General features: G+C 37.8%; 1 protein-coding gene across 1 annotated transcript in view; it reads left to right on the forward strand.

Moving 5' to 3' along the window:
• Positions 1-12,924, forward strand: part of CCDC102B (coiled-coil domain containing 102B) — an 86,177-nt gene that overhangs the window by 3,159 nt on the left and 70,094 nt on the right. Inside the window, exons 3-4 of the mRNA XM_069853028.1 lie at positions 3,007-3,115; positions 11,497-11,706. Of these exons, the coding sequence (XP_069709129.1) occupies positions 3,007-3,115; positions 11,497-11,706 (319 nt within the window). The remainder of the gene's footprint in view (positions 1-3,006; positions 3,116-11,496; positions 11,707-12,924) is intronic.

Genomic DNA, 12,924 nt, shown 5'->3' on the forward strand with positions numbered 1-12,924 from the left:
CAGTTTCAGTTCAGAAAGTCTGTACTGCTAAGCTGTGATGAAGGATTTATTTCATGTCAGTTAAATTCCTAACTAGTATTTACTGTTGTATGAATTAGATAGTTGTTGAAAACACACAGTAATTCTTTATTCGAGTCATATTGCAGCAGATTATCAGAATTAAGTTCTATCTCATTAAAGAGGATTTAGTTTCTTGTGGAAGCAAAAATCCCAGGATGCCTAAATTTTCCAGCTTGTCATGGTATTTTTATATGTGAGTTAAGAGACTGATGCTTCACCTACCCTTTTGCCTCTGGTTGAAATATTTAGGGTCCTAGCCCCTTCATTTTTCAACAGCAATCTCAGTGTACATACATGTATACATAAAACTTTGACTTTAGAAAAAGGATAAATTTTCTACTGTTATTTTTTAATATTTTCTTAGACAAAATTTTAATAAACCTTGTTTCTACCTCCTAGTTATGGGGTTTTTTTTGTTCACATGCCTTTCTAGCCACTTTGTACTTCAATGGTACAGATTTTGCCATTTTTCTCTAGATATACAGTGACTGTGTATATTGTAATAAATTTACTGGCACATGGTAAGAACTGGGGCAGGTCTACACGTTGCAAAATTTGGCAGCTCCATCCTCAGGCAGCAAATGCTCACAGATCAGTGAGTTCACTGGAACAGTGGGCACTGGTATGACAACTCCCTCTCTCGGTCACCTTGGGCAACAATTCCTTTGTGTAAAAATGTTCTGTAAGCAGAATATAGGCAGCTTTAAAGTGAGAAGCAATTATTTTTGGCAAAGCATACAATAAATAGCTAGGAATAATGTTACTAGTGTAAGCATTAACATAGCCACGAGTCTCTTGAGGCATCCTGTGAGTCTTTGATGGCCAGGCTATCATCTGCCAGCCCAGAAAGAATTGGTTTGCACTATTTACTGGACTGGTCGTATTTTGCTGTCTCTACTTTCAGACTTTTCAGGGCTTCATACCTGTTCACGTCAGTAATTTTGATCTTGGATCCCGGAGCTGCTAGTAATGACTGTCTCAACCAGCTCACCTTTGTTTGCATTTGTACTTTTCTTATCTTGCACGGCTCTAGCTTTAGTACTTTCTCACAGCTTCTTCCTCACAACAGCAATTTTCTCAGTAAACTTGGGCCAAGAATGCACAGCTGTGCTTCATCAAAAGCAAACTTGGATCACAGACAGCTTGGACCCCAAGTTCAAAGGTTATCTTGGCAGTCAGTATGATCTTACTCATACAGCACAGGACTTCTCAGCAGAGTTTTCTGGCTTACATGCAGTACTCTCGAACCGTGGCTGCATTCTTTGTAGAGTCAAGTTAGCTCATGCACATTCCATGTTTGGACTTGCCCCTAGTCTCCTGGCTAATGTCTCCATAAGATGTACTGCTGCTTCACCCTGAGAGAACCTGTGCTTTTTGGATTCTGGTTAGAGCTAGCTTCTGGTTAGTAGCTAGAGTTCAAAGTTTATGTTTTGACTTTCAAAGAACTTCAAGGTAGGGTTTACTATGTAAAAATCACACACCTGAATCCTCTACTACATACTCTGGCTGATATCAAATGCACATTTGAGGTCCTATGACATAAATGGGAATTAAAGACCTTATGAGTTGTTCAGCATTTTAAAGAGTCATTTACCTAAAACTGCTGTCTTTATAGTCTCCTTTTGATCAGTGTTCTTATCTGAATGTCTTCTAGTTACAAGATTTCAGTTTGTTCCACTTCAAACTTAAAAATGTTTGTTTGGTCTAAAACCAAAAGCCCACCAGCTACACTGGTATTTGATAATATTGAAGAGGAATTACTTAGGGTTGCATGGGTAGATGTAGGCAACACACATTGTAGGCTTTTTTTTTTTTAACTCAGGATAACCAAACATTAGCACAGGTTGCCCAGAGAAGCTGCTGACTCTACATCCTCGAAATCATTCAAAATCCATCTGCCACAGTCCTAAGCAACCATATCTAGGCAACCCTGCTTGAGCAGTGCAGGGTGGACCAGATGACCCCCAGAGGTCCTTTCCAACTTCAAGCATTCTATGTTATTTCATGATTTAATAAGATAACAAGGAGATAATATAGGTGCGTTAAAGATCTATCAAAAATCAAAGAATCACAGAATCATTTAGGTTGGAAAAGACCTTTAAGATCCTTAAGTTCAACTGTAAACCTAAAATTACCAAGTCGACCACTAAACCATGCCCCTAAGCACCACTTCTACACATCTTTTTAATACTTCCAGGGATGGTGACTCAAACACTTCCCTGGGCAGCCTCTTGCAATGCTTGACAACACATTTGGTGAGGAAATTTTTTGTGATATATAATCTAAACCTCCCTTGATGTAACTTGAGGCCATAGCCTCTTGTTCTATCACTTGTTACTTGGGAAAACAAACCAACATCCACTCGCTACAACCTCCTTTCCGGCAGCTGTAGAGAATAAGGTCTCTCCACAGCCTCCTTTTCTCTAGACTAAACGACCTCACTTCCCTCAGCTGCATCTCATAAGCCCTGTGCTTCAGCCCCTTCTCTGGCTTTGTTGCCCTTCTTTGCACATGCTCTGATCTCAATCTTTTATTTAAGTAGCAGGAAGCGGCTTCACTGATCTTTGCTATGTTATTTCTTCTATTCTTTGCAGAGTATCAGTAAAATTTTTTCTCTGAGCATCTCCACTATTTCACCATGAATTAGGTGATCTGAATCATTAACTGAAGTTCATTTCCAAATTTTCTTCGGTTAATCCTGAAATCCTATTTAATTTAAAATTTTGTTTCTATACTACTGGATTTCTTTTTTCTCTTTAGCTATTATTTTTGGTAAGTCTCTTGGAATTATTATATGATGATAATATAGATTTTTAAATTAAAAAGGCTATATAATTGACAAAGGTAGCAAAATATAACTCAAGCTATGAAAAGGAAATTCAAAGTAATTTGTTTGCTGCCAACATCAAACAGACGTAATGCTGACCTTTAAAATATTTTTTTCAGAATGAACATGTTTCTGGAAAAAGAAATTGAAAAGAGAGAAAATGAATTATTTCTTTGGAAACTGAAATATGAAGAACTAAGGGAAACCAAGCTGGAAAGCCTGAAACAGGTATGTTAGTATATCGTTATCACATGGAGTAAGAAATAAACCTGAGATTTCTCAATTCCTGTGTTGTAACTAGGAGTAAAAACATATCTAGTGTTTATGAAAGTAATAAACCAACCATTTAACCTCATAGCTTTTGGGAGGGACCTGTATAGGGTGTGTGGAGAATTGGAACCGCACAGGAGGCACAGAGACTGCCATCAGTTGTGAGGTAGAGTCCCGTGGTAGGAAGATGGGAAACTTATGATCTCCGGCAACTGGAGGATGGCTCTTCTTCCACATGCAGCTCTCCAGTTGCAGAAGTGGTTCAAAAGCCTGGTAGCAGAGCAGGAGAAGAAAGCCATGATTAGGAAGGTATCAGAGCCAGCTTTAACCTGAACTCTGCATTCAGGAAGAAGCAGTGAGTGGCAATGGTAGGAGACACTCTCATGTGGGGTAGATGCATCAGCAAATGGATTTAATTTAGTAGAGAACTCCTGATGCAGTTCTGATTCCAGAAAATATCAGATATATGAAGGAGATAAGCCTACAAAGGAGTAATTCAAGAACATTGGTTGTGTAGGAATAGTGTTAGGAAAGAAGTGTTCATTTTGATCCAAATTCATGAGTAAAATGTCAAGGAATATTTGTGTTGCAATTTTCAGGATTTAGCATTTAAAATTATGTGTTGAGGACCTCTTGGATCTAACAAAATTAAAAATGTCTATCTATGTAACTAAATACAGATACAGAATTTAAAATTTCCTATATATTTAGCATCTCAGATTTGGAATAATCCAGGCAAATTAGCTTTGTTTTCATACTTTGGAAAAGACTGCAAGCACATTACTAAATCCAAATTTAGTTTACAGGGCGGTGCATCTGTAAATGGAATTTCCTTAGCAGATGAACATCCACCGCAACAGATTAACATCTATGTCGCATTTGAGCTCGTTCAGATTTTAGTTCTTTATTTTCTGCTTTCTCATTAAGTAAGATTTTAGCTTTTCGTACTTCTGTACATGCAAGGAAGTCTAGATTTAGTTAATTGTGTTGCTTAAGAAATGTAGTCTTTATGTTTTATGGCACTGTCAACAGCAACAGAACAGCAAGAAGTAAAAACTTGCCGAGAAGGGATTTGAGGCTGATTCCAATTTTTATATAAATTTATGCATATACCCTTATATATGTGTTGCAGCTTTTTCATTGGGAACATACTTAACTGCTTTAATTGTTAATAGGAAATGATATTTTGAGCATTCCATTTGTCTTCCAAGATGAGTTAGACTTACATATCTAGTGTTTATATTAGAGGAAAGCATTTGTTTTGATTAGTCCTACTAATGTCAGTCAAATTACTTACACTTGTCAGGGTTTTTGTAAATGGAGATTCATTCTTTATTTAAAAAAAACAGACCTTGTATGTTGACGATGTGTGTGTGAATATCACTTACTATATATTACTGTTGAGAAATGGTTGCTGGAACACTGTACAAGGTTTGTGAAAAATTTGAAAATTTGTTGAAAGTCTTTGTAATTTCTACAGGACGTGCTTTTCTGGTGGTTTAAAAGTTAATTACGATGTAATATTTACAAAGCAATTTTACATTCTACTGAAAACAGCAAAAAAATGCATATACAGCTATATTCCACTGGTGTGCACTGTAGACTTAAAAATGCCACTATAGGCAGTTACTCCTGTGTTGTTTAAAATAATTTTCTTCTTGCTGACGTTCAGAATGTGTCCTTACTGTACTTGGTCGAGTGTGTTGGTAACTGAGGGAAACTCATAGTCCAGTTTGTGACATAAGAGGCAAAACTTACAGTAATTGGTACCTAAAGTCTATTGAAGCATCAATATCAGAAGAAGTAGCCTTAGATAAAAAAGGAACACAGGCTAAATTAGCATTTTGTATCTTTAGGCAGTGACATTTCTGTTCTTCCTTTTTTCTACACAGAGTTGAAGGTAAGTCACCAGTGCTGTTCATTTTGCACTAGAGACAGAGAAATATCTTTAAAGATCTTTTAAAACAAATATTTTCTGTTTTCTTGCAATATATAGATGGTTTACATTGTGTATTATAGAAATCTATGTATTGTTAATTAGATGCACTACTTCTTTTAAGAAAACCCAAAACAGTAACAGTTCCCTACCTGTTGTTTCCTGGGAAGAAACTGCACTGAGGTGAGTGAGGCTTCTAGATATGTCAAGTCTTCTTCTCTTACTGTAGACATTTAAATGATGTTTAAAACATAACAACCTTTTTGGAGACACAGGTTGTTAATAGCTAGTCTTGTTAAAGATTCTGCATTATTTCCACCTTTTCCAGAAATCTTTATTCTAACATTAGTTCACAGGGTGAAGATGCAGCAAAGCTGCTTACCTATAATTGCTTTCGTTCACTTAGTGTGTGTGTATATATATATATATGAACTACAAATAGTGATCCTCTAATAATCTCACAGGAAATTTAGATACATGTAGTAGAACCATCTATTCTGTCATGATGCCAAAAATGCTTTCTGATTGTCCCCTGAATCATGCAGAAAATATAATATAATCACTATAATGGCTTTTGTGACTTATTCTGTTTAATTCTCATCTGAGATGCACAGAAATATTGCATGTTATGCATAACATCTTAGGAATAAAATTATGTCCCAAAAATTAAATTTGTGATCATTTTGAGTGCTACAGAATAGCCAGTAGTCTGTTTGAGTGAGTTTAAAGAATCTTTATTGTATTTGATACTATAATCCTCAAGGCTGATTTTTAAAATATATACCTTTGCGCAATATTCTGAAAAAAAGTCTGAATTATTTGACAACTCAAATGACTTTATAGAGTGGGAACTCAATGCAGTTAATTTTCCTGTGGTAAAATCTCATTATTTTAGACTAGATCGAAAATTCAGTGATCCTTATTGTCTCAGTCCTTCATATTTTTAGAGGTTGGTGTGATTTTGAGACTGATTGAGTGAAATGTGATGATGATGTTATGGCAGATCTGACTTGTGATGTGATAAAAGTACTTAAACAATTACTTCAGGCAGTTTGCAGGTGGGTGGTGTTCAGACACACCAGCTCCAGGTGCTGCTGAGTTAGTGAGAGGGCCCTGCTCCACTGGGCTATCTCCCTCTCACACTCCCTGATGGCCCTCAGCCTCTTCACCTCCTCCCTTAGCTCCTCCACCATGTGAAGGAGTTCCCCGACTCGAGTGGATGACACTAAGCTGGGTGGAAGTGTGGATCTGCTGGAGGGTCGGGAGGCTCTGCAAAGGGATCTGAACAGGCTGGACCGCTGGGCTGAGACCAATGGCATGAGGTTTAACAAGGCCAAATGCCGGGTCCTGCACTTGGGGCACAACAACCCTGAGCAGCTCCAGACTAGGAGAAGTCTGGCTAGAAAGCTGCCTGGAGGAGAAGGACCTGGGGGTGTTGGTTGACAGCGACTGAACATGAGCCAGCAGTGGCCCAGGTGGCCAAGAAGGCCAATGGCATCTTGGCTTGGATCAGAAACGGCGTGACCAGCAGGTCCAGGGAGGTTCTTCTCCCTCTGTACTCGGCACTGGTGAGACCGCTCCTCGAATCCTGTGTTCAGTTCTGGGCCCCTCACCACAAGAAGGATGTTGAGGCTCTGGAGCGAGTCCAGAGAAGAGCAACAAAGCTGGTGAGGGGGCTGGAGAACAGGCCTTATGAGGAACGGCTGAGAGAGCTGGGGGTGTTTAGCCTGGAGAAGAGGAGGCTGAGGGGAGACCTCATTGCTCTCTACAACTACCTGAAAGGAGGTTGTGGAGAGGAGGGTGCTGGCCTCTTCTCCCAAGTGACAGGGGACAGGACAAGAGGGAATGGCCTCAAGCTCCGCCAGGGGAGGGTCAGGCTGGACATTAGGAAAAAATTTTTCACAGAAAGGGTCACTGGGCACTGGCAGAGGCTGCCCAGGGAGGGGGCTGAGTCCCCTTCCCTGGAGGTGTTTAAGGTGTGGGTGGATGAGGTGCTGAGGGACATGGTTTAGTGTTTGATAGGAACGGTTGGACTCGATGATCTGGTGGGTCTCTTCCAACCTGGTTATTCTATGATTCTATGAGCGCAGCTTTCACCAGTGGGGCCAGTCCCAGAGGCTCGAGCCGGTGTGGGAGGGGGCCCTGCCTGCAGCCCAGGGGCTGGGGAGCTGCTGCACCCCCTGTGGCTCTGGCTGGGTGGCAGCATCCACCCTGCCTGCTGCAGCACCCGGAGCAGCTTTAACCTTCTGCCGGGTGGCCACCATGGTCCTGCCCCTCTCCTCCTCGCGGGGCTCCCACGGGACTGTTTACATCTCCCACCGGGGCCGCCCCCTCCCGTCAGGCCCCGCGGGACCGGCGGGTGGGGCCGGCAGGGCCCCCCGGGTGTGTCTGGGATTCTCCCGGCTCCGGGGAGCTCCCAGCGCCTCCAAAAGTCCTCAACTCACCCCAGAACTCCCCGTCCTGCTGCCGGAGAAGACGCACACTTGTTTACAAGTGTGTATTGCTGAATTTGTGTGTTTATATACATGAAACTGCCTTTCTCCTAGAGGTTAGCACTGCAGTTGTAGCCAAATCAGAGCTTAGACTAAGAATTCCAAACTAATAACAAAATTACTTAATAGTAACGTGTTAGTGTGGCTATTTCACTATATGGTTCTGTATAAGAAATGAGCTTTTTATAGAATATCGTTTTAAAAATATCGTGCCTAAAAATGTTCTATGAAATTTTTAAATATTCTGAATTTGCTTTTCAGGACTATATTTTAGTATTAATTTAGCTTCTTGCTTAAGTAAATATTTCTGCCACTGCGCTTATTTGTTACTCATTCGCATAAAATGAACTTGGGCTGAAATAAGCACCTCCTTTTTTTAAAAAAAAATAACAAACCAAACCACTGATAACATAGATGGAATCAGTGGTAGAATGTACAAAATTGAATTTAATGCTTGTCACCTTAAAGACACTTACTTAAAGGAATAAGTATTTTGTACTTAATGATGTAGTTGCTTTTTGTCTGCCCTCATCCAGATAAGCAAAGAAACTGCACTATTCTGAGGGAAAGTTTCAATAGAAAAAGAGCCCTAGAACATTTTCTGTCTTTTTTTTTTTTTTAAAATAAAATGCCCTTTTCTTTTTTAGGCATGACAAATATTTGACAAATTCCTCTCTCTTGTGGGTTTTTGGTTTGGTATTTTTTCCCATCAAAACTAATCCTTTCACCTTGCAAGCTCTTGTCATAATGTTAATAAAAATGTGTTAAGTGGTACTTTATTTATCCAGGATTTAACACCTTTGTACTTGTGAACTGTTTCTTTTGTGGACTCAGCAGGACTGTTAGGAATAAATCCCTATGCTCAGTCAAGTCTGTGCAACACGTGAAGACTTGTGAAATCCATTGCTGGGTAGTAATCTGAAGTTTCAGGTTTACTATATGTATTGTTGGTGTGATTCATTAGAAGTCATGTTAAAAAAATGTATGGTAAACTGAGATAAAGTTTCTTAGTATTTTCTTTTCAAATAGCATTCTTCTTACATCCTTAGTATTATTAATTCAACAATTTCTGGCAACACATCACATCAATACAGAGTAATAAATTATAGAGACTGATGACAATTTGAACTTGCTTTGAGTTGTTGATGTACTTTTTTCTTACAGTTACTTATTTATCTCTAAATTAGGCTCAATACAACAGTATAAAGTCAGGCTGGAATGGAACGTCAGCTTAGAAATTGGTTGGAAACAGAGAGGTGTTGACTTTCTGTATGGCAAATGGTAATAAAACATAAAAACTAAAAAAAAAGAGAAAGAGGAAAGCGATTACACATTGTACTGTTTACTTTTGTTTTCAGGTAATTTTCTGCATGCCTACATTTATCATCTTGTGATAAAACCTTTTATTTTTGAGTAAGGGTTATTATCTGCCTTTTACAGTGCTTATTAGAATGTCTCATGGTGTATTCTAGCCCTTGAATTAGTTACTAATAATAATTAATAGTGTTTCTAAACACATAGCAAGAGATAACTACATGAAGCAAAATGAGGCGGGCTGTTGTAGTCTGGACTACAATTAAATTTTTATGCCTTTTATCTGTATAAATTCCATTTTTTAAACTCTCTTTGCTATATTGTAGATAAGTTATCATTGTACTGAGCGTTGAGACTAAGAATTTGGTCAGTCATCCTTCCACATAGAATAGCAGCTTATTTTTTCTTTCATGAGTAAGCAGTAAGCCATTAATATGTTCTAGTTCCTAAGTAAGTTAAGAGAGTGAAGATAATTCATGGAACAAGTAGCTGAATTTGAATGGGAAATATTTCTCATTCCTCATAAATGCAGTACTCATACTGCTTAAAAAGTCAGCAATTGCTTAAATTGTTTTGAAAAATATGACTGAGTAGCAGATGATAAGTAAGTTCAGATTCACGTATGTCATTAGAAAAATATTTTAAGCAGCACATATACTTGGGAAAATTCTAATGAATAACAAATCAACCCTGATTACTAACACTCTGTAAATCAGTATTTCAGAAAGTATGGGTACTAATAATTTGCTGGACAGTGACTTATAGTAAATTAAATTATACTAAAATCGTCTGCTCATGATTTTGTATAAGTTAGTATTTTTTTCTGACTTTAATATGGAGTTCTTTATGTATATTGTTAATTTTTAAATCTATCATTATTGGAGCTTGTAGACATTTGGATGCAATTAATTGAAATTTTACAGACTCAGAGATAAGTAAATTTATCTTTGACATCAGATCTTGGGTTTGTAGTCATCTTGTGCTTAATTGCCTGACTGAAGTTCAACCTTGGATGGCTTTGTGATTTCTCTTTACTTAAAGTCTGCCAGAAATGAATTGGTATTGATTAGTGTCATTGCTGTGAAAAGGTGAACTTTAAGGCTTAGAATTTGAGTCACGTCTTTTGGAGGGTGGTTTGCAAGAATATAGTGCTCTCTTATGTTCCAGATCTTTCATGGGTACTTGGTACATTATGCCTGCATATTTATTTAGAAAAAATACATAATTTGTGATTTTAGTCTAGCAGATAGTATTTAAACAACTATAAATGTACAATTTGAGGAGGGGTGTGGGGACGAAAAATATTTGGTGCTAAATAGATATGTTTGATCCCTTGATTTCCAGACACTGTACAGAAGTTCAGTGGATAGACTTTAAAGACCTCATTAGGAACATGCAAGCACCTAGAATTGTCTTATGCATTGAAGTTAACCTCTTGTACTCTATGGATAAACAGTGGGTAGACCATGGCAATAAAACCTGCAAACTTAAAACCAAGGGTACAGAATGATCCTTCTAAGGAATTTCAGTTGGTAAATCACCTCTAGACACTGTGAGATATGTAAAACACACGGTCCTTTCACTTGTTTATTTTACCCCGATGAACCATTCCCCAGAACTAGTAATTTTATAGTTGTGTAAAGTCTTTTCAGCATTACAAGAACAAGTCCATAATGTAAAGAAAACTGCTGAACAGCATCATTGTTTAAAAAGTGAAAATTAGTTCCCAGTTAGTTTGCTAATACGATGCAACGCATGAAAGGAATATAAACCTTTCTTCCTTACTTGCTAGTTTGCCTAATCCTAGATCAAAGGCCTATTTTAGTTTAAGAACTGTTTCAGAGTTCTCTCCAAAAGTACCCTCCAACAGTGTATCACAATGTTAAGACTGGCCAAGGTTTTAGGAATTCTGTTGGCATATGTGGAGAGTTTTTAATTTTTTGTTGTTCATGCTTTCTTTCTTAAGGGAAGCAAATATGTAATCCATGATAAGAAGAAACAGCCTGAGGAAGTGCCTTTTGTTGGTAGAATAAAATACCTTTAAACATAATCCTTTCAGGTTTTAACTCCCACAACTGATTTTTCTAAGTGAAATAGCCAATACTCGTCCTCTGTATTTAGAAGCATAGAATATCTCAAGTCTGAAGAGAGCCATAAAATCACTAAATCCAACTCACTGCTTCTTGCTGGACTACCTAAATCTAAACCATATGACTAGAATTATTGTCTATAAAAGCTTTGAACTCTGACAGGCTTGGTGCTGTGACCACTTCCCTGGGGTGCCTGTTCCATTCACCAACCCCCCCCCTCAGTGAAGAGCCTTTTCTTAATGTCCGATCCAAACTTCTACTAAGACATTACCAAAGCCATACTTATGTAAAGGTAACATTAATGAAACAATTACTTTCTTGCTCTTTTTTCTTTTCAAATTCAAGTATTTAACTTTATGAAACATGGAAAACATATCTTGGTCTAATTTACAAGATGCTTATCTTACGCTGAGGTGAGGCCATTAGCCTCCCTAGCAAAGAACAGGTTTTTTTAAATCTCTCTTTCTCTCTTTCTGTTGTTCTTCTTCCCACCCTAACCCTCCACAGCTGGAAAGATTGCAGTTTGAGAATACCTCTGAATGGGAAAAAAGAGAGAGACTTAAAGCAGAAAAACAAAGTTTGGAAGAAGAGAACAGAAGATTGAAGTTGCAGGTAAAAGAAATTCAAGAATTTCTGGAGATGAAAAATAAAGCAACACTAACCACATCTAATTGTGATCATCAAAATGCACAAAGTAAGCCGGTGGTTAAAGATAAGGTATGTTCATTGCTTAATTTCATCACCTGGGGAGCTTTGCCCCAAAAAATCATTGTTTCATAATGTCCAAATATGTCCTTAAAATAAGGGTTGTGCAAGACAGAACAGCTGTGTCTGCATCTCGAACATGGACAATTAGAACTCAATGACTTTGAATTTCTGTAGAATACAGAAGCAGAAAGAAATATCTTTACATTTTTAAAAGGAGCAGGGAAAAATGTCAAGTTTGACAAGACTAGGGTGCAAAAATGAAGACTGGGAGGAACAAAAGAGATTAAATAAGCTCTGGTAGCTATAGAGTCTTGATGAAGGTCAAAGCGAAAAAAGCTGTGAGACAAATAATTTCTCTATGTTGCTGAATATTGAATCTCTTTTAAGGGAAGAGGGAACTGAAAGAAGAGCCTCAGTTCTTATTTTTTATTCTTCTAAAGATCTTTTAAACCTTATTGTACTGCTAGAAATGATGTGATAAATTATTCAGAGACTTTTAGCTTTTGCTATTTCCTTTATTTTAGTTTTCTATGCCAATAACTAAGTACTAACCCCGAAGGCTCACACTTTCATTGAGACTCTGAAAGCTGTGTAAGAGAAAGCAAAAAACCCAGGCCAATCAAACAGTAAATGTACGTCCTCGGTCTTACAAGTTAGGCAGTGAGAAAAAATAAGACCCTTATCTGCCGAATTGAGAAATATTTTAATGTCATTTTATTTTATTTTTTTATTTTATTTTAATGTGCATTTACTGTTGAATAATGGCTGAGTAACAAGGATGAGATTTGGGGTGTAATTGCAATGGGAGACTTCTCTTGGGAGAGATTATGACAGAGAGGATCTGCTCAGGGTCTGCTTTTAAATGAAATTCCATGATTAGTCTATATTTCTCTGATGACTCAGGTGCATCAAGTTGCAATTCACGTGTATAGCTTACCTTTATAAAATGTCTTACATAACAAATACCTGTTTTGGATTTTCCGTTACTAGTATTTATCATATCATATCACACCATATTATATTAGCATTTTCATGATTTCTGTGTAATGCGTGTAATTTGAGGTTGGAGATGTGACCAGAAAGGTACTCACCTGCTGAGTCTTGTTGTTGTATTTCAATTATCTTTCAGTTACAAGGCTGTGCCGAGTTGTTTGTTTGTTTGTTTTAAAATGTTACTTACATAGTATATTATATGCCTATGATGGGCTCTGTCAGTAACACACCTCT

The sequence above is a fragment of the Phaenicophaeus curvirostris genome, chromosome 3, assembly GCF_032191515.1.
Source record: "Phaenicophaeus curvirostris isolate KB17595 chromosome 3, BPBGC_Pcur_1.0, whole genome shotgun sequence".
NCBI lineage: Eukaryota > Metazoa > Chordata > Aves > Cuculiformes > Cuculidae > Phaenicophaeus > Phaenicophaeus curvirostris.